At 42.8% G+C, this 22,958-nt stretch overlaps 2 protein-coding genes across 2 annotated transcripts; both read right to left on the bottom strand.

Annotated features, from left to right (window-relative positions):
• Positions 1-2,071: 2,071 nt before the first annotated feature.
• Positions 2,072-4,827, bottom strand: LOC137522025 (olfactory receptor 5AR1-like). Its single transcript, XM_068242045.1, has 2 exons — positions 4,716-4,827; positions 2,072-3,063 (listed from the first exon to the last, which is right to left on the bottom strand). The coding sequence occupies exons 1-2, from the start codon at positions 4,825-4,827 to the stop codon at positions 2,072-2,074; spliced, it is 1,104 nt and encodes a 367-aa protein (XP_068098146.1).
• A 13,759-nt stretch (positions 4,828-18,586) lies between these two features.
• On the bottom strand, positions 18,587-19,519 carry LOC137522024 (olfactory receptor 5V1-like). Its single transcript, XM_068242043.1, has one exon. It carries the CDS (start codon positions 19,517-19,519, stop codon positions 18,587-18,589), a length of 933 nt encoding a protein of 310 aa, XP_068098144.1.
• Positions 19,520-22,958: the final 3,439 nt, after the last annotated feature.

The following is a 22,958-nucleotide window of genomic DNA, read 5'->3' as shown; positions in this document are numbered from 1 at the left end:
ACCTGAATTGGGTTACCTAATGTGGATTTACCGTCCCTGACTATGACCAGTGCAATATCACAACAATAATAACATCTGTCTGTATACACTACTCTTTTTTGTGATGACTATTTGCTAGTTGCTGCGTATTATTGTGCCATGTATAATCATATGTATTCACATTTTTATTGTATATTATGTTTTTATTCAATTGATTATATAATTGAGGCTGTTTCTCAATTTTCTCTTTTTTTAATGTATGCACCTCTTTGTTTGTGGGTGGGGTTTGTGAACATGTGACTTTGGGTGTGGTATCTTCCTACTTAAGGGTCATCCCTGTTCACTTGCACCCATGCTATGATTAAGGACGTGTAACGTCCGAAACATGTCAGCATGTGGTGATGGATTTTAGCTTGTCATGTACGTGATTTAATAAAGCGAAGTTTTTTTCCACTGACCTGGTGCGGAATTCACTCTCTACTGTAGATGATTATAAATCCACATAGACTTCATCGTACATTCATTAAATATGTTACATAAGGATGATCATGTATCCTAGGTCTCATATCTTCCAAAATGCCCTGATGCCCAAGATTTTCTGATTAAGCCACATTTATTTAAAGGACCACTATGATGAATACACTGTAAATGCCTAATTCCTGTGTAGCTGTCACTTAAAGTCGATATTATTAATGTGAAGATTATAAACTTTTCTTAAAGCGGAATATAACCCTGCATTTCAACTTTGCTCTAAAACATTATTTACAGCATATTATATGCAACCAGCATTTTTTTTTACTAGACCAGCATTGTAAGGGTTAAACACAGAGGTGTTGGACTACTACATTTTCTCATGGGAGATTCTCAAGGTTTCTTTCAAGTCTCTCCCTGAATAGCAGTGGTGCAGTCCGACTGCCAGGATAGTGAGTAGGCCGGCCAGTATCCTTCCTGATTTCTTTGTTAAAGCAAATCTGAAGTGAAAATAAACTCATGAATTGTATATGTAGTACAGCTAAGAAATAGAACATTAGTTGCAAATAAAATACTCTCATATTATTTTCCAGTACAGGAAGAGTTAAGAAATTTCAGTTATCTATGCAAAAGAGCTTCTCTGAGCTCTGGGTCTAAGACAGTCCAGTTTTCTGAAGCACTTATCTCAACCTGTCTCTCACTGTTTTTGCTAGTTCAAGGTTTTACTTCAGGACCGTTCAAAGGGTTATTAACTGTGCTCTGTTTTATAGTTTAAAACCCCTCAGTGGTCAAGTGGTTAAAATAAAGAGTGTTGGTTTGCAAACTTTAAATATGACAGAATGATGCACTGTAAGAAAAAAAAAGCTATATAACTAAAAATAAACATTTATTTGCTACTAATGTTCTATGAATTATCTGTACTACACTTACAATTCATTATATTATAAAGGGTTTTTGTTTTGTTTTTTTTGCTTCAGTGTCACTTTAAGGTTCTTGCCATGGAGTACTTTTAGAACATCACAATCTTAATCTCACTGTAATATGATTGCTATTTTTCCACATTTTAATATGTGTTTTTCCATGTTTTTCATTTTCTGATGACACGATTGCATTTGCAGTTCTTTGATTCCTTTCATTAGCAAAAAATAAATAAAAAATGTAAACAAGAAAAAAAAATCATATAGCACTGCTTTTGGTTTGCAATTTTTTTTTTTTGCTCCCATAGACTTATACCCAAAATAAATCATGTAAAAAATACAGCAGAAACTGGGATTGCATTATAATGTTTTATTCGGATGGCGGCATAATTGGACAAAAACATGTTTTCTAAAAATTGCATGTAGTGGAAAAGGCCCCTCAAGGAAACCTTAAGAATGACCATGAAAACGCAGGACCAAGGATATAGTGTGAACTTTATTCTGTGTTTTATGTTTATACGTGGTTGGCTGGATGAGCAAAACCAGGATCTCTAAAGAGGAAATCCCTACTCTGGAATGACTAAGGATATAAGCATGCATCTCAACCAACCATCATCTATGGAAAACCAAAATACCAGTATTTTTGGGTGGCCAAACTACTTAATGAATTAAGATGTCCTTTTAAAATAATTTTTAAGTAATAATTATTTCAGCTTAGCTGATCCAAGGTAAATATTCTGCTTATTTTCATTTAAATAACCCCATTTTGTTGACCTCCTCTGCATCAGTCTGGTTAGCACCATTTTGAACTCCTTGTTCCTGAGCGTATAAATTAATGGATTCAGCGTTGGTGTGATTACAGCATATATTACTGGAGTTAGTTTCTCTTGGTCAGTAATATGTACAGAATTCCGTCTAGCGTATGAGAATAATGAGGTGCCATAAAACAAGGACACGACAATCACATGGGAGGCACAGGTGGAAAAGGCTTTCTGCTGCCCTTTTTTCGTCTGGATTTTCAGTATTGTGGAAATGATGTGAGTGTAGGATATTAATGTCAAAACGAAAGACCCAACCCCATAGATTCCACCAACAACGGAGAGAACTATCTCGGTTGAAAGGGTGCTGTCGCAAGCCAAACTCAACAAAGGACGAATGTCACAGAAGAACTGGTTTACGATATTAGAGGAACAAAAATTTTGGTGGAAAACGCAAGTGGTATGGACCACAGAATTGATTAACCCAGTGGTCCAAGAACTGAAGACTAACCCAATGCAAGTAGCTGAGTCCATGATAGTCACATAATGAAGTGGATTGCATATGGCTGCATATCGGTCATAAGCCATAATAGCAAGCAAGGAGCACTCAATGCCTCCTAGGGCTACAAAGAAATACACTTGAACAGCGCAAGCCATAAAGGAAATGGAAGTGCTCTTCTGTATAAAATTAAGGAGCATTTTTGGAATGGTGACGGAGGTGTAGAAGATCTCGAGGAAAGATAAATTACTGAGGAAGAAGTACATCGGAGTACGAAGTTCAGTACTGGAAGAAGTTGCAACAATAATGAGTACATTTCCTGTTATGGTTAGTACATACAAAAGAAGAAATACGTAAAATAAAGCAATCTGTACAGAGAGAATGTCTGGAAATCCAAAAAGAACAAACTCTGTTACTATACTGTTGTTGATCATCGTTACTTGGAAGGTGTCAGATAATCACTGTGGAAAATAAATTGTGTTAATATAGCAAGCAAAAAAATCTTATAACAAAAACAAAAGCTAAAAACTAAACTGGCACTAGAAATTCCAAATATATTTTTAAAAATACAAAAGTAAACAATTAACAATGTCTTAATAAAGAAATAAATACACTTTAAATAAATATTTAAAAATATGAAAGTATTTTCAGTATCAAATGTTCAACAAAACCTATAAAATGTACAGAATGTAATTAATACAAAAAATGGTCTAGAAAAGTCATCTATAATTTCTGGGCAGTTTCCGTTCTGTGTTCTGCAGATTATTGACTGGTTCCTGAAGTACCTATTGGGGCACAATTATCAACTAAAAGTTAATATTGTGATAATTACAGAATAGTATGCAGAGTCAATTGTGATAGTTAGGTACAGACAGATGACAATTAAAGATAGCTAAAACACTAAAATATCAGTTAATAATACATAGTATAGATGTAATAATAAATACAACTGCATCAAAATTAGGTACATTTTCTAAACTCAAAAAGTTATTTTAGAGGGGTGTTCTCTTTATAAATATAAGAAATTGAAACCAAACCCTACATTTAAATTGACATACTGTTTTATTCTGGCTTAAACTGACACTGGCCTGGGTTGTTACACCTATAGCATTTTATTCCCTTTACTGATGTATATAAATACACTTCCAGATAGGGGATGTTGTGCATTACAAATCACTTGATGCCATTCTCAGGAGATTTGCCAACCCTCCAAAGAGTTTATGTTTACTTACATGTTTATTACATAGTTAATTAACCAGTGTTTAGCTTGAGAGCAACGTCAGCAATTAAACATTTCCTATAATAGGAGAAAATGTTTTGCTTTAAATGTAGGAATACACTATACAATATTTTAACAGATTATATGCTAGATTCAAGATTAACAGTAAATCAAAATAAAATGTATGAATACAATGGCATTTAAGATCAAAATCATGACCAGAAAATTGATATAAATATTACAAATATTGAACAGATGTAGCCAATTTCTGCCCAAACTAGGCTGGCAGGAAGTAGGGAATGGTGGCGGGAGGGGTGAAGGTGGTAGTGGTACGTGGGCAGTACAAGGTGTTTGGAAGATATTATCACCATATTTATCACCAACGTGCTCATCAACTAGACAATTTTGATTGCACAATCTTCTCAATTTATCTGTTCAAAGTAAATTCACTCAGTTTATCCTTCTTCTACATGGATTGGGTAAGATTGCCTATTTATGATTGTATCATCGAATTGACACCTTAAACCTGATTTACCACTAATCTAATAGTGCACACCTAGCAGTAAAGAGAACCGATGTGAGTTGCCTCTGCTGGATGTCCTTGCGTCACTGTTAGTAGATCAGTGACTTGGAATAAGCATGCAGCTTAGATGTGCCCACATATGAATCATTGCATGTTGGTTCCAGGACTCACCAGGCCTAATTTACTGTATCAAGAGAAATGCAAAGAAAACTGGGGAGAAAGGGTTGAGATTTTTATTTGGGAGCCAACCACCAACTATTAAATAAAACAAGGGTGAAGTTTGGGCAATAGCTTCTGTAAGGCTTGACAGGTTATGTCCTCACTCAGTCTCTATGCCCCAATCTATCACTGTGGCTCTGAGCCTGGCCCACGTCTTCATCTATAGACAAGCCCCCGACTGAACAGGACACGTTATTTGTCTCCTGACTACGGTTACCCCCAGGCCTTAAAGTAAGAGGCATACAGACTGCAGTGGAGAGGAATAACCTGTTAGAACCCTGATGAGGCTAGTAACACAGTTCAGTAGTTCATCAGTATCACACAGGGTTATTACTTAAGTTCAGAGGGATGAGGCAATCAGCATCGTTTGACAGTAATGGCAGAGATAGCTAGTGCAGATCCTCCAGTATCAGGAGAGGAGTCAAGTAATCCACAGGCAATATTCAGGTAATGAGTAAACCAGGTATGATACAGTTCAGGCAAGTCTTCATGCAAAGTTATTCAACAGGTAATGGATGATCCAGGTTATGAGATAGTTCAAGCAGGTCTACATGCAGTGTTACGCAACAGGTAATAGATGATGCAAGTAATGACACAGTTCCTATTAGTCTGCGCGCAAAGTTATTCAAAGGTAACAGATGCTCCAGGCAGTATATGATATAGTTTATATGAGACTGCATGCAAGTTGCTCAGATGACTGACAAAGACCGTAGAAGTATACATATCGCCCAGTTCAGAAGGCATGCGAGAAGTATCCAGTAACAAGCAATGGTCGGTCCAGGAAGCAGACAAGAGTATCCAGTAAACATGCAATGGTCAGTCCAGGTGGCAGGCCAGGGTATCCAGTAACTAGCAGAGGTCAGTCAAGGCGGCAGGCAAGGGTATTCAGTAACTAACAGAGGTCGGACCAGGTGGCAGGCAAGGGTATACAGTAACTAGCAGAAGTCGGTCCAGGTGCCAGGCAAGAATGTCCAGTAACTAGCAGAGGTCGGTCCAGGCAGCAGGCAAGGGTTATCCAGTAACCAGCAAAGGTCGGTCCAGGCGGCAGGCAAGAGTGTCCAGTAACAGGCAAGGTCTGTTCAGGCAGCAGACAAGGATTTCCAGGAATCAAGCAGAGGTTAATCACAACAGACAAAGGATAGTCAAATACAAGTCAAGGTCAATATCCAGCAAATCTAAACAAGTGAGTGCTCACCCAGCAACTAGCCAAAGCTATGCTTATCACGGGCGATGACTGGGAGCACTCTGCAGATTTAATACATTTCATCATCCAATCAGTGGCCGGCCACACTCCGCGCATCCAGTCCCACAGCAAGGCCCTGTTTAGGTGTCAGCTGTAATGTTAGCTGACAGTGCTCTGTCAGCTGACCAGAGTCAGCTGACTACTGTTTACCTTTGCGGAGGGCGTACTCCGCCTATCAGAATGTGCGGCCTGTGAGCCAGTAACAGCATCATCAGCATGGAATAAGCACTGAGACCCGGAAGCGGAGGATTCTCAGCGGAATTTTCAACAGACAAAGGCAGATTCCTTATAGCTTCTCTTTACTTCCGGGCTCTTTTTGGCCCTTTCTTGATAAATTCCCTGCTGATGTGTGAGTCTTGGATCTTGTGCCTTTAAAACAAAGTCTGAAGTGAGCTACCATATTTCATAACTGATAGTGGTGTTGATTCAAAAGTTTTACTTATAGATGATCTCTCTTTTTGGGGCTTTATGCAATTCACTTTTCCTCCTATGTTTTTTTTTAAAAGATTTTTAGATTTTTATACATATGCATACATATATTGGTAGATACTGTACATATATACATATAGATTTTACATTTATTTGCAATAGTGGTCTTTTAAGCACAAAAATAATTTTTCTAAAGTTAATATTACTATTCGACCTTTCAATTGCAATGAATGGGTATTATTACTAGTGGTTCGATTTATGAATCACTGTATTTCTTTGTAACAAGAAACTGAGCTCTTGTAAGAGCGTCCCAAGTAGAATGCATGGTGAAGAATTAAGACAGTGGGGCGTGTATTCACTGGTCACGTCCCTCTGCAGCCCAGCGTTAGTCAGAAATGATTATTATGGGCTCCTAAGTACTCTCCTCCTCACACAGCAGCTGGTTGGTGTTGCAAACACTTCTACTACCTATTTACAGGGTTTGTTGCCTCTTACTCGCATACGTACGTCACGTCACCAGTGGGTTGGGTGCTACCAAATGACGGCTCTCCCTGCTGCTGCTAAACACCCCAGCAGCGTTAAATACTATTCCCCCTCCGAGCTTTCGCAATTCGGAGGGTGGTGTGATTCGGGGTCTGGCAGCCGTCGGAGCCCCAAATACCCTTAAGTGCCTTGCGCAGCATAACATTGGTGCTATGGGACGCCTGGATTTGGCGCCCGGTGGTGAAACCACCTGCTTCATCTTACCCCCACCCCCCCCCCACCCCCACAAACACACTCATTCCCCACTAAAGATACCGTATTTATGGTGTATAAGATGACTGGGCGTATATGACGACCCCCAAACTTTTTAGAGTTTGGGATATACTTGCCATATAAGACTACCCCTTTTCAAAAGCACACCAAAACATCATATACTGGTGCTATGTATAACCAGATGCTGGTGCTGTACTGTATGCGGTACCCAGTATATAACAGTATATAGGCAATTGACTGGTTGGATTGGTCAACTCTCCCTAAGTGGATTGGTCATCTCTCCCTGTCTCCCTGTTTATCAGAGCCGTATGGAAGAATAGATCATGCTGTGCCCATAAAACACGCCTCTTTCACCCTTCCGGCCCCGCCCTTGTATCCTATTTACCTCCTTCTCTGCCTCTCAGATTTCGCACATGTGCGCCTGCGCCGCTTCACTACAGTCCTCAGTAGCGAGATCTGAGAGGTGGTAACAGGATAGGGCATATCACCCGGCATCAATGAGAATCAGTGTATAAGACGACCCCTGACATTTCAGAAGATTTTCAAGGGTTAAAAAGTAGTCTTATACGCCTGAATATACAGTCATTTAAAAAGTTTAGTTAGATTTAAAGAGACCTCAAAGTAGCATTTATTATTATGGGGTAAACATGTGTATGAAGTACAATGCCAATCCTATAAAATAAAAAAACTTCTGTCTGTGTTTCTTTTTCTTCACTGTATGAGTTAATAATCCAGGGCTGTAAATCACAGTTTCTTGGTCTTCTGGGAAGTTGGACTGCAGTAACTCTTAAGGGGCCCATACACTGGTCGATTTCAGATGTCGATCGACCGATTGATTGAATCAAAATTTGGAAATCGATTGCCGATCGATTTATTTGCGGCCAATTTCTGACAGGATGGAAAATCTAGGTCAATCTGCTGCTGCCAGCAGATCGATGGTCCATAGAGTTGCATTGGATCTAATGGTCCAATAATGCATTTAGATCGATTTCCAATAGATTTAATTCTGAAATCTGTTAGAATCTGTTCCTAGTGTGTGGCACACATCAGATAGATTCCTGTCAGATTCCGACTTGACAGGCATCTGACAGTAATCTATCTGATGCTCGAATCTGCTGCAAATCTATAAGTGTATGGCCACCTTTACTGATAACTAAATAATTACAGGTCATAAAACTTCAGTGTGGCTGAGATAAACACTTGTGTTTGCTGGGAACAGATAAAATGCTCATCATTTGTCTGCATGGTAGATGAATACACATTAAAAACTGCAGTAATGCGGGAAGACAAAACTTCAACCTAGATTTTCAAACTTTAAAACCAAGCTGATAGAGTTTTCTCCAAGGTGATATTTTTAAACTCATCAATAAAATTTATTTTAAGCCACCAGAAAGCAAGAGAATGCTCAAAATACATTTGATAGTACTTTACTAACTACTTATTGGTACTTTTTTAGTTGGAAAGTGCTGGAAAGATATTATAAATTGAAGATGAAAAGTTATCTCCTGGGAGAAAACTCTGGAGAAAAGGTGACTTGCATATGGCCCATGGAATTCAAGGGGGAAAAAATAGGGTTAATTCTATACCTATAGATACAATTGTTTATCATCAGATAATCAGATCATTTTCACTTCAGGTTCATCTTTAAAAAAAAATGTAAAATCAGGTCTATAATCAAAACAATTATTTAAGAAATTGAGGGCCATATTCTATTGCTGAACTCGCCAGCGCTAAGCACTGGCGAGTTCTTAACTTAGGCGATGGGGGCATCGCCTAATCTAATTAAACTTTAGACCCCCCCAGGGGGAAAAGAACTCGCTTGGGCGATATATTCGCCCAGCGAGTTCTTACCACGGAATCCAATTACCCTTATCATGTCTCCGGTAAGCGATGCTTCCCGGCAGACATGAGCGTTAGCTTAGACCTGCAAAAAGCAGGTCTAAACTAGCTAACGCACGTCGTCGCCGCAGCATCTGGGGGTCTCCTTTAATAAGGAGACCCCCAGAGCTCCCCGTCGGGTCGGCGCACAGTTTAGAAGTCCCCGCGCAGCTCTGCAAAGGCTCCCCTGTCATATGTACCGCCGCCGATCACCCGCCGCCTCTCGCCGCAAAATCCGTCGTGTAATTACAGTGTATCTAACACTGTAATTACTGTCCGCATAGAAGGAGCCCGGGCAAAGCATCTTTGAATCTGCAGCCGGGGCTCCCCATTGGTCTGCTGTCTGAACCAATAAAATGGCTCAGACAGCGGACCAATGGGGAGCCCCGGCTGCAGATTCAAAGATGCTTTGCGCGGGCTCCTTCTATGCGGACAGTAATTACAGTGTTAGATGCACTGTAATTACACGACGGATTTTGCGGCGAGAGGCGGCGGGTGATCGGCGGCGGTACATATGACAGGGGAGCCTTTGCAGAGCTGCGCGGGGACTTCTAAACTGTGCGGCGACCCGACGGGGAGCTCTGGGGGTCTCCTTATTAAAGGAGACCCGACGACTTCCGGTTCCGGCGCCTCATGTAGGAGACGTGTCACAACGAGCTCCGCTCCCCGCCCGAGACTTCAACGCTGAACCGAGCCGAGACCCCGCGCCGATTAGCCTCAAAACCTGGAGGGAGATATCAGAGAGGGTCCCGAGAGTCCGGATGGACAAGTTTGTGGCCAAAGCACCGCGAGTCAAGGATACGCCTAAGACAAGAACCGGCGCCACTACAAGATCTAAAATGGCGGCGGTGGTTGACTCAGACGGCATGAAAGAGGCCGAGGATTTGGGTAGGTCCTTTGTGATAGACTATAAACAACTCGCTGCAGAAGTAGCACAGCACTTACAGCAAGATGTGACTGACATTATATCCAAATCTCTTCACACGCACCTCGCCCCGATTACAGCCCAACTGCAACAACACTCTTACCGGATAGACGATACACAGAAACGGGTCAGCGCTCTAGAAGATGACTTTTCCTCACTTAAAAAGAAGTCTGACCTCCATGATAAGCAGCAGTACGTATTAGCGGACCGGGTCGAAGACCTTGAGAACAGGTCCCGGCGCAACAATTTAAAATTTGTAGGCCTACCCGAGTCGTACAAGCCGGATGACCTGATGGAACTATGCACAACATTAATACCAGAAGCCTTAGGCCTTGCAGGCCCACTCAAAGTTGAAAGAGCGCATAGACTAGGCCCGATACGCCCAAATATCAACCGCCCCCGTGTAGTTATTGCCCGCTACTTGGATTTCACCGATAAAACCAAAATCTTGAGGGCCTATCGAACAAAGAAAGTCTTAAAAGTCTTAGACCATAAACTGCTAGTGTTCTCCGACTATTCGGTGGAAGTATCAAAGGCAAGAAAAGAGTTTGTTCCCTCGTGTCAGTTGCTTATACGGAAGAATATCCGCTTTGCGTTAGTCTACCCGGCAGTGTTGAGGATCTATATCCCAGATGCGCCAATGCAATCATTTACAAACCCGGCAGACAGTTTGGACTATATAAAAACTTTAGACACGGACCACCCGGACTCGGTACGAGACACTCATGCCGCGTCACCACAAACAGAGAGAACTTCGTCTAAAAGCTCACCGCAACATGGCGATTTCTCTCCATCCCCTCCGGGATCTCCTAACAAGGAACCCGCATCAAAGACTCCAAGACTGGAAGATTCTCAAGACGGGTCTGAGAAGGCTAACGACCTTCAAGATACTGGGACCAACGAATGGACATGAGGCCTCCATCTCGATTACCTTATGCGTGGAGAGGTTCGCCCCATATCTTGGACATGTGAGTTTCTCTTTTGCAAAACTTTCTCAGATGAACTGAGGAACATTGTGCCCTAAACCACGGTCAACAGACTAAGAGGTCTCGGCTCTTCATGAGACACTTGCCTTTACCTTCATCCCCCTAGATGGATTCTACCTGTATAGTGTTTCAGACACACTTATTTTCTTTTGAACGCCAACTATATGGTGGCTGTAATATGCTATAATCTGATGTTAATACTGAGGAAAGGGGGGTGGGGGTGGGGGGCACCGGGAGGGGGGAGGGACAGTGGGGACTAAGACACAGGGGAAATGTAAGAGCCAGTTATGATATGCTTCTCTTTCCCATATTTTATTACACTCCTTCCTCTCTTCTTTTTTCTTTCTTTTCCCCTCCTGGTCCCCTCTCTCTTTCTCTATGCACTTAGGTGGGGAAGCGGAGCTAAACTAAGGTTTAAAAGTCTGGTTGAATAAGCTGAGAGGAGATGATTTCTCTATCAAGCTTTTTGTTTCCAGTTCTCCTCTATTTACATCATGGGTCATATCTACAATTATATAAGTGTCATCCTTCATATATTTTAAGAGACAAGGATATCCCTATGATGGTCATGAGGAAAAAAGGAAGTCAGTTGGGAGATCAGGTTTTACCTTCTGTGCCAGCTGTCTATTCTTTATATGTTATGTTAATTCACTCTGTTATTGTTATTACCGCAGACGTCCTTAAGATCTCTAGGCCCCTACTAGAAAGAAGGCGGATGTGCTCAGCTGGGACACATCTGGCTTCACCAATGAGAGTTCAAACTAACAAATTTTTCTTTTTCTTATTTCATCCCCCTTGAAATCCGTTTGATATCTTGGAATGTTAAAGGATTGAGGACGGGTGAGAAAAGAATTCAAGTTCTTCGCCATTTGCATAAGCTAAAGGCTGATATAGCACTTCTCCAAGAGACCCATTTGACCTTAGAAGAATTCAAGTATCTACAAAAGCTCTGGGTAGGCCAGGTTATCGTGCCCCAGCAATTAATGGCAAAGCCGGCTCTCTAATATTAATCCACAAATCCCTCCACTGTCAAATACTTGATCAAATAGTCGACAATGTCGGCGGAAGATGGGTAAAATTGACCTTAGATTTCCAAGGCAAACAACTGATAGTCTTCAATATTTATGGCCCGAATGAATCAAACAGGAGATTTTTATCTGAGCTTGTCCCCTTGATAGTAGACATTGATCACTCTACACCATATGTGATAGGAGGTGATTTTAATTCAGCTCTGAACCCAAAGGAAGATAGACGCTACACTATAGCCACCCAAAAACAAGTAAGAATCCTAGAAAATGATAGGAATCTATCTTCATTTGCCCACTCTCTCAATTTAACAGACCTCTGGAGGTTCCTTCATCCCTTAGACAGAGATTTTTCATTCTATTCTCCACCTCATCAGTCTCTTTCCCGCATTGATCTATTTTTGGGCTCGGCCTCAGTTATGCAAATGGTGAAAACAATTGAAATATCAGATATGGTCGTATCTGACCACGCCCCAGTTGTCTTACAACTTGCTTTGACACCTTTCCAAAAGCCCATCTTTAGGCAATGGAGGTTCCCGGGCCAACTCTTGCAAGATGAGGATTTTTTGGAACAAATCAAACTTTGGTGGCTAGACTATGTCAGAAATAATGAGAAACATTCTAGAGATCGTATTCTCTATTGGGAGGCGGCCAAGGCGGTGCTAAGGGGGGAAATAATTTCTTATATAAAGTACCGAAAGAAAAAGGCATTAGATGACTATACTAAGACAGCAAGCTTAGCACGAACAACATACTTAGAATATGTAGCTCGCATGGACGAACACACAAGATTGCTATGGTTAGATGCCAAAGCTGCATTTGATCTTAGCTATAAGAGATATGCATCCTTCTGGAGATCAAAGACAGATTGGACTTTCTACAAATTTGGAAATAAAGCAGGTCGGCTTTTGGCTAATATAGCCAGAGGCAAACGCAAAATCTATCATATAACCCATCTAAAAGACAGCCAAGGGACAATCCAGACAGATCCCGACCAAATAGCTAAAATATTTCAAAAATACTATTTGAAACTTTATGAAGACAGACCTACTGATACTATAAAAGGTCAGGACTTTTTACAAGGAATTTCTCTCCCAAAGCTGACAGATGAGGAGTTGGAGATCTTGAACGCCCCTATCTCGGTTGGTGAAGTTAAGGCAGTCATAAAAAACTCCCATAATGGTAAAGCTCCTGGGCCTGACGGATACTCTATGGAGTTTTATAAAAGCCTAAAAGCAGAAATAATACCCTCCTTGACGTCCCTCTATAATTTTATTTTAGACAAGAAGCTATTCCCCCCAGCTAGCAATGAAGCTTATATTAAGGTGATACCCAAAAAAGATAAGGATTTATTTGATCCCAGCTCCTACCGCCCCATCTCTCTTCTAAACTGTGATTTTAAAATTCTGTCTAAAATCCTGGCTGACCGCCTAGCGGACATCCTCCCTAGGATCATAAAAACATCACAGGTGGGATTCATACGTGGACGTGCAGCAGTTATGAACATCAGAAAGGTCCTTGTGGTGTTGGAGAACCATAGGCTGATGAGGCCTTCTCGGGGTTCAGGGGCGATTTTGTCCCTGGACGCCGAGAAGGCCTTTGATAGCATAGACTGGAGGTGGTTGGACCTAGTGATGCGGCAAATGGGGTTTAGTGGACCTTTTCTAGACTATGTGCATCTGATGTATACCTCCCCAATAGCCCGTTTGGTTATAGGACCTACGGCCTCGCCCACTTTCCCCTTGAAAAGGGGGACAAGACAGGGCTGTCCCCTCTCACCCCTTCTATTTAATTTGGCTATAGAGCCACTGGCTGAATACTTCAGATCCAGCCAAATTTTCGCGGGCATGTCCATTGGTACACAAGAAATTAAGTGCTCTCTCTTCGCAGATGACATATTACTCTATCTGGGCAACCCAGATCATGATCTGGACAAAGTTTTTGAGTTTCTAGATAATTTCCGTACATTATCAGGCCTGTCTATCAATATATCCAAATCAGTTATTATGTTTCTTTCAGGCTCTATTAGTACAGGCAGGGGCCCAGAAAAAGCCAATGCATTGGGTATCTATATAGCCCGTACTTACTTTCAGTATTTGGGAATAAAAATTCCAAGAGAACCCACACAACTATACAAACTCAACATTACTCCTATAGTAGATAAGGTTGTACTAGAGTTACAGAGCTGGGAAAATCTACCTCTTTCTCTGCTGGGTCGGAGCCACCTTATAAAAATGATAAGCTTTGGAAGATTATTATATCCCATACAAACACTGCCTTTATTAATTAAACATAAAGATAACCAAAGACTGATGAGGGCGTTCAAGAGATTCCTATGGCAGGGGAAGAGGGCAAGAATTCCTTTGGCATTGTTGCAAAACCCCATAGAAAAGATAGGAGTTAATTTTCCCAATATACGAGCTTACAATTTGGCAGCAATTTTAAGACATGTCAGAGACTGGCTAGGAAATAAGCAATCAGTTACCAATACCCACTTAGAAGAAGAAATGGTTAAACCATGGTCTCTTGCTGGAGTCCTACATACTAAATTAGCACACCTCCCCTGGCATATTAAGAACAATATAATTTTCCGAGATACATGTATAGCTTGGCGGGAACTTCGCAAATTTCTGGGTCTTCCAGGTCTTTTATCCCCTCTGGCGCCTCTTTGGTCGTCTCCTGATTTCCCAGGAGGAAGATGGAATGCCATGGCAAGAGAATGGAAAAACAAGGGTATAACCCAATTGTCTCAGGTAATAGATCCTAGCGGGAAAATACTTGACTTTGATCAGCTAAAAACCCGATTTAAGCTGACAAACCCACAAAATTTTTTACACCATCAGATCAAAACCTATGTCTCTCAAACTCTGGGAGGATCTTCCATGCCGGATCATGGTGGGTTGCGGAAAATCCTGGGCAACTTGAAGGATCATAGGTCCATATCTGAGTTATACTCTGATTTGCGCTCCTTTAGGATCAAATCACCAGCTAAAACATACCTAAGGTTTTGGGCAGATTCCCTGGGATGTGGCATGGACGAACTAAATAAAGCAATGGAGCTTGGATGGTTAGATATGAGAAAAGTGGTGAAGGGGGAGACATGGAGGGAGATGCAGTTGAAAATTATGACAAAAGGCTACTATGCTTTTAATTTCAAGCACCTCCCCCCAGACTCCACCTATCTTACCAGCTGTCCAAAATGTAACCTACAGCTACCAGATTTGGCCCACTTACTATGGAAATGTCCCCAGATCCAAGGTTTCTGGAAAAGGGTAGAACAAATATGCTCTATAACCACATCAAAGAAAAGAACCTTAACTTTTTGGGAGGCCCTATTCCACGCTAGTAATCCCACAGCAACAACGGCGGATAGAAGCATTAAACCTATAGAACATTTTATTATTGTGGCAGCAAAAAAATGTATAATGAGCCAATAAGTCCACTCTCTCCCTCCATCTCACAAACAAATGGTGGATACATTACACACTTTAATGTATATATCCAAGTTTGATGCAGAGCAACATAAGACCAAGGCAACTGCTAAATTCTTTAAACTTTGGGGACAATTTATTAAGAAATATGTTCCAAGAACGCAGTTAAATAATATTATGCAACCATTTAAATGGACAAGATGGTATCTACTGGGACGTATAGCTGGAAATTTGGGTATATTTGATGTGGGAGACTGAGACTTAGTCTATCTCCCGTCCTACCTTTATATCAATAACTTGGGGGATGTATATAAAAAAAAAATAAAAATGTAAAAATAAAAACAACATCTATCGACTCTTCTACTGGAACTTGGGGCCTTGGTCTTATTTGGGCTTTCCCAAGGGCTTTTGCCCGGAGATTAGGACGTCTGCGGTATTAGGCTGGAAATAGCCTAATGGTTTTCTGCCATGGCTACCTCAGGTTGAGGTTTTGCTATGTGCAGGCTAGTTAAAATAGGAAAAATTATATAAAAATGGGCTGACCACTATTTTCATGTAGCGTTGCTTATCAGTTTAACTATTTTAAGCAAATAATGTTGCTATATCTTTCAAGTTTATATTGCTGCAATGTTTTAATTGGTTACACTGCGTGATCAATTGATTATTTCCACTGTACTGTCTACGTTTCAGTCCAATAAAAATGTTGTTTTAAAAAAATAAAGTAGACCCCCAGATGCTGCGGCGGAAGATGGCGGCGATGTTCCGCAGGCGAGTGCGCATGTGTGGGGAGTGAGGCTGTGGTGCTGATGGACAGCACCACAGCGTAAACCTCACTCCCCATCTCTCGGTAAAAGGGAGCATCGCTCAGGCTTTCGCCTGAGTAATGCTCCCTAACGATCGGCCATCGCGCGAAGGATATGGGCAATAGGATTTGCCGGTAATCCTCGTGCGATGGCAAGGTGATAAGTAGCTCGCATCTGCAAGCTACTTATCACCTTGAATAGGATATGGCCCTGAGAGTGGGGAGGCACCCTCAAAAATTATGTTAAGGATTCTTCGGAATCGGCATTTTATGGACAAGGTGCAAAAATATCACCTAGGAGAAAAAGTGATTTGCATTTGGGTCCAAGGATTTTTTCTCCTAGGATATCATTTTTCATTCTCTGTTTTAAAATAACTTTTCAGCTGTCTGCAATTGAAAAAGTACCAAAAAGTGGATGACAAAGTACTGTCAACAATATTCTTCGTATTTTCTTGCTTGCTGGTGACTTAACCACTTAAAGAACGCCTAACGTCGATGGGCGTCGGCAGGTCGAAGTGGTGTTTCCATGAAAGCGGCCACTCGTTCGAGTGGCCATTCCATGTCAGCTCACGGAGGGTGTCTCTGTGAATAGCCTGCGAGCCTCCGATCGCGGAAGAAATCCCGGCTGTTTACATCAATACGGTGCTGCCGTAAAGGAGATCGGCGATCCCTGGGCCTCTGATAGGCTAAAGCCTATTAGAGGGGGCGCAGGATGGATCACCGTCCTGTGCCGCCCACAGCAAGGAGGGGAGGGAGGGAAGGACGGAGAGGGCAGAATAGCGCTGTGGAGGGGGCTTTGAGGAGCTTTGAGGAGCCCTCCTCCCCCCCCCCCCCAAACCCAAACAGCCAGCGGTGATCAGACCCCCCCAGCAGGACATCCCCCTAGTGGGGAAAGAAGGTCTGATCATGCTACGAACACGATCTGTGCTGTGGGCTCAAGAGCCCACGCAGCACAGATAAGGGGAAAATCCCCTGGTTGTCAAGTGGTTAAAGAGAGTCTGAAGCGAGAATAAATCTCGCTTCAGACCTCATAGATAGCAGGGGCATGTGTGCCCCTGCTAAAACGCCGCTATCCCGCGGCTTAACGGGGGTCCCTGTCTGATCCCCCAAATCTCCTCCGTACAGCCGGGGAGCGCTTCCTGGTTGGGGCAGGGCTAACCGCCGCAGCCCTGCCCCACACGTGTCTGTCAGCTCGTATCTCCGCCTCTCCCCCGCCCCTCTCAGTCTTCCTTCCCTGAGAGGGGCGGGGGAGAGGCGGCGATGCGCTGCTGATAGACGCGACTGGAGGCAGGGCTGCAGCCGTTAGCCCTGCCTCCAGGAAGCAATAAATCTGCGACCAAAAGACGACCAAGGTTTGCAGGGGTGGGTTTGGGGGTGAAGGGACCCCCGTTTAGCGGCGCTATAGCGGCGGTTTAGCAGGGGCACACATGCCCCTGCTAGCTATGAGCTCTGAAGCAAGATTTATTCTCGCTTCAGAGTCTCTGTAAGAGGCATTTTATTGATAATATGTGAATATATTTTCCTCTCCCAAAAGTGTGTGTGTGTGGGGGGGGGGGGGGGGAGTCAGTGTGTCTTATGGTCCGGATACTACAATGAGCCACGCCCCCTTCCCGTATCACGATCGTGAATTGTGCATGCACCCAGGCTGAGGGAGCATCGGGCAGGCTGCGATCTCCTTAACCTCTTCCCGACTGCCTCACACCGATCGGCTCACAATCTGATCCCTCTGATAGGATGATGCCTATGAGAGGGTACTGAAGTGTATGGATCGCAGTCAAGGCCAATTTAGGGGGCAGGAAGGGAGAGGAAAAAAACATAGGATTTTTTTTTAATTTAAAATAATTACGTTTTAAATTAATTCTTAAAAAAATCTCAGCAGCAATCAGATACCACCGAAAAAGATGCTCCATTAGTGGCAAGAAAAGGAGGTAAAATTAATTTGGGTGCTAAGTTGTATAACCAAGCAATAATATCGTTAAAGTGGTGATTGTAAAAAATCGCCTGGTCACTAGAGGGGAATAAACCTGTAGTCCTCAAGTGGTTAACAGAGAGCTGGAGGAAAGAGGCCCCCAACATGGCTGGAGCTGAGCTCAGTTGCTGACGCCTATGATCTTATGGGCGGGACGACAGCGCCGTCATTGGGCCAATCACTGCACTTGCTTAGTTACTAAAGGAACAGAGGAGTACACAGAGGGACAGAGAAGAACACAGGGGGACAGAAGAAGACACAGGAGGGAGACAAAGGAGGACACAAGGGGACAGAGGAGGTACTAGGGGGGCATAATAATTGGGGGGGAGTAGATCCATAAGACGTCCCTGCACCATGTCCGTGCCAGATTTAGTACATTTCTTCCTGTTTCTTGTGTTCTAAATCTAGGTGAGTCTTATGGTCTGAAAAATACAGTATTTATGTTTTTCTTTTTTAACTACAAAAGTCATTATTAATAAGCAATTGTAACAATACATTGTTCTTTATTTTAGAAAAAGAGTACTGCTACAAATTACAAATGCCTTCTGGAGATCTCCTCATAAGACCGACATAAACACATTTGCAAATGCCCTTTTAAAGGCCGAGTGCACCTCTTTGTTCCTCAGACAGTAGATAACAGGATTCAGCAGTGGTGGAAAAACACTGTACAGAACAGAAACAACACGGACATTGATAACGGAATCTCCAAGATTCACAGCATTGTAGCTGAAGGTACCAGTTATATAGAACATGATGACAATGGTGAGGTGGGATGAACATGTAGAGAATACCTTCTCCCTCCTTGCAGAAGACTGGATTTGTAATATGGTGGATATGATACGTACGTAGGAGATCACCACAACCAGAAATGTTGATGCTCCCAGGGCGACTGTTTCAACATGAAGTACTATTCTGCTGTTGTGTATGTTTCCACAGGCGGCTTCCAGCATTGGAATGACATCACAGAAGAAATGGTTTATGTGCCTAACACCACAGAAAGTCAGTTGTAGGGTCATCACGGTGTGAAGCATGGAGTTCAAGCTCCCCAAGAAACAACATCCTGCAACTAACCGCAAACAGAATGCTGGGTTCAATAAGTCCATGTATCGGAGCGGGTTGCATATCGCCACATATCTGTCATAGGCCATGGAAGCTAGGAGAAGACATTCCGTTCCACCACAGAAGACAAAAAAGAAGATCTGCATTAGGCAACTGTTGAATGAAATCATAATGTTGCCAGTTATAGAATTGGCCAACATACTCGGGACAGTTACTGTTGCATAACAAATATCTAATAAAGATAGGCAACTCAAGAAAAAGTACATTGGAGTGTGGAGATGGCTATCTGCACGAATGATACTAAAGACAGCAAAATTCCCAGTTATAATGATAGCATAAATATCAGCAATTAAGGCGGTATATAATATCTGTCCTCCCAAAAACACAAGTAGAGTAAAATCATCTGAAGAACTTTCATTTTTAGTAGCCATCTACGTAAATGTCTTGTCTGTGGAAATACAAAAAAAAATCAAATATGTGTGGAAAATTCTGCTTCTTTATGTGTGAGATATTGTCGTGCAACAATGCTATGTTGGGTCACCAGCAATATGCCATCTTTTGTTTGGTAAAATTGCAAATGTCATGATGAGCATCTGGAAGATCTTACCTTAAAGATAACCTGTACTCTAAAATTCTTACAATAAAAAGCATACCATTCTATTCATTATGTTCTCCCGGGGCCCTGTGTGCTGTTTCTGCCACTCCCTGCTGCAATCCTGATTTGTAATTAACAGTTTTAGGCAGTTTTTACAAACAAAAGACATGGTGTAACGATTTAAAAGGTTACCTCTGTGGTGGGAAGCAGCGCAGCTGCTTTCACACCTGATGTCACCTCTCTGGCCAAGCCATCCCGGGTGTCGCTTCCCGACTCAGCTGGGACAGGGACCTCTGTTGCAGCAGCTTGGGTCCACACGCCTGCACATGGAGCAAAAGGACCTGTACATGGAGCTAAAGGACCTTTATGGGCAGAGGAGACAGATCAGCTGACTTTGTGGTCAGCTGACTTCCACCTGTCAATCTTCCTTGCAGGTTGGTTCAGCCCCTCGGGCGGGGCTGCTTGAATCTGCTGTCAGTATTTAAACCTGGAGTTGTTACTCTGTCTTTGTCTGTCGTCGTGTACACTTGTGTGTCAGTACTCAGACCATAGTCAGATCCCAAAGTGTGCTAGAACCGGCCGGAGCCGGGGATCCACACTTAGCCAGATTCTGTTGATAGCTTAAAGTACTAATTGTATTGTATCTGTGTACTAGCATAGTTTCCAAAGGTGTTGACGGCCAAGGATCTCACACCTTAGCATTAGGAATTGAACTGTATTATTTGTTATGACTTTCTGCCTGCCTGACTAATCTTGTGAACTCTGATTCTGTACCTTGCCATTTCTGATATCCTGTTGCCAAACTCTGCTCGTTCCTGGACTCTGTATCTGCCTTCTGATTCTGTACCCTGCTAATCTGATACACCGTTGCCAAACCCTGCCTGTTCATTGGATTCCGTGTCTGTCTCCTGAGTCTGTACTTTGTCTGTCCGTGTGTTGACGACCTGGCTTGTCCGACCTCGAGAACTGGCCTTACTGTTAGAGGCAGTTCCCAGACCTGTAAGTGACACCCCCTCTTTGGTGTCACTCACGCTCTGTCCTTCCTACCTTCAGCCTAGCTCCTCCCCCGGGAAAGTCTAGGCCTTGGAAGGAACTTTCCTCTGTGTATACTCAAAGTGTTACTATTGCCTAAACACTCACTTGTAACTCAGGTGTCCAGAGGTTAGAATATATATCTGATTATCGGTGATACTGCAGATCATCAATAATCGGGTATATTCTGCATTCTCGGTGATACTGCAGTTCACCGGTAATCAGACCCTCTCTGTGTTACACCGATCGTTACTGAACGCCAGACCTGTTAGTGACACCCTCTCTCTGGTCTCACTCACATTCTGTCCTTCCCTCTCCTTGTCTGACTCCTCCCCGTGGAGAGTCCAGACTACGGAAGGAACTTGTTGCTGAGCAGTGTTCCTATTGGCTCTTGCACCTGTCTTCCAGGTGCGGTCCTCAAGGTATTACTGTTTGCACCTTACACTTACACTCTCCACAGGTTAGAGGTGTTATTTGTATCTCTGAGATTGCAGTAAGGTCTGAATCACCTGCTCCACAGGTGACCATTAGAGCTGTGTTGTTTGTATCTCTGCGACTGCAGTAAGGTCTGTATCACCTGCTTCACAGGTGACCGTTAGAACCGTATTTATCTGTCTGTACCTTCCAGCCCCACTGGGGGGCCTTGTGTCTAGTCTGTTCTGTTGGTGTCCTGAGTATTCCTTACTAACTCCTGGGGTAAGGTCCTGTAAAACCATTAGAGTTACGGTGGCACCAAACACACACTTACGCTCTGCTCTCGTTCTTGCTATACTGGCATTATTGGTGATTCTGCGGATCACACATAATCGAGCATAGCGTCCGTATTCTTGGTGATCCCGCAGATCACCAGTAATCAGTCATCTGAGTAGTGGCATTAACCGTCACACATGGCTTCTAACCAGAGTATCATAGGTTGAGAACTAGCTTACTGTGTGACTCATGCAGAGCTTGGAGGGGTGTGTAAAGCTTCTGCCAATGATAAGCAGTGCTGCACATTCCACACATTCCAGCCTCAGCCTGACAGACACGACAGAGGAAAGGAGATACGATTTATTACAGAGACAGTGCAAGTAGGAAAGGCTGCAGTAAGACAGGCCACATTAGAACAGGCATAGGAACTTATAGGACAGTAGAAATAAGGCTCAAAATTTTGTTACAGAGTCTCTTTAAAGTGGACCCAAATCAAAAATACAAGATTTCAGAAATAAAATCTATTTTCTAAATTATAATAATAAATAGCAGCCTTTTTTCAGCTGCATGATGACAAATACAAAATATTTAACATTTATTGGAGAAACCCATCCCTTCCTTTCATATTGCCGGGACAGAATCCAGCAGACTGGTGGAGTAGATGGTGTCCGGCAAAGGAGGAATTGCTAATGGGCGCCACCTGTATAACCCTAGTTATGAAAAGAGAAGGGTGAAAAGCATGCACTGAAATGCTCATAGGCTTGAATGAGTGTTTATTTATCTTTGTATGTGTCAGAGTGCTGCAACTAGATATTTTGAATTTAAAAAATGTTTGGTTTGGGTCCGCTTTAAGGGGATCCAATCTACCCTACTGAATACATTTGGGAATGTAAAAAACTGGGTTCCATCCTGTTCCAGTACAGTTGTGACCACTAAACTCTTATCTGTCATTGGATGAAAGCAAGGCACAGAAGGTGACCCATATATTATGTACTTGGAAAAAAGGCTTGTAAGAAGGAAAGGAAATAAAGTATGATTTACGGGGTCTCAAGACTTACCGGTTTAGCTTTCAAGCCTCCCCTCAAGCCCCAAAGACCAGCGCTTGCAGTGCGTAGCCCTGCCCCCTTGCTGATAAGTGCTATGGTGTTCTCTGTATTAAAGATACAGAGTGCCAGAGAAGCCCCAGAGCACTTGGAAGCAAGGTGTAACGATTGTGGAACTTTCTCCGTGATCAGCGCACAACGCGTGCACTGACACGGCGGAAATCCTCCACAAGCGTGTAATAGCAGGCACCCAGCAAAAGGTGCTACGCACCTGTAGAGGGAAATTCCTGTCGGCAGATGGCGCTGGGGAGTGCAGAGGAACCAATCCTCTGTACCTCCACAAATGCCAGAAACGTTGTACGAAACGCAGAACGCAATCGCAAGAGAGGCGATTGCGAATGAGAACGAGCAAAGGGACAGGTTGTATGTGTGTGCGCCAATCCAGTCGCCACCCCGCGACCGCGCACACACAACAGCAGATATGAAATAGGAACGCGATCGCGAGAGGTG

The sequence above is a fragment of the Hyperolius riggenbachi genome, chromosome 6 (assembly GCF_040937935.1).
Source record: "Hyperolius riggenbachi isolate aHypRig1 chromosome 6, aHypRig1.pri, whole genome shotgun sequence".
Classification (NCBI taxonomy): domain Eukaryota; kingdom Metazoa; phylum Chordata; class Amphibia; order Anura; family Hyperoliidae; genus Hyperolius; species Hyperolius riggenbachi.
Note: the sequence above shows the minus strand (reverse complement) of the source record. Positions and strands in the feature narration are given on the sequence as shown.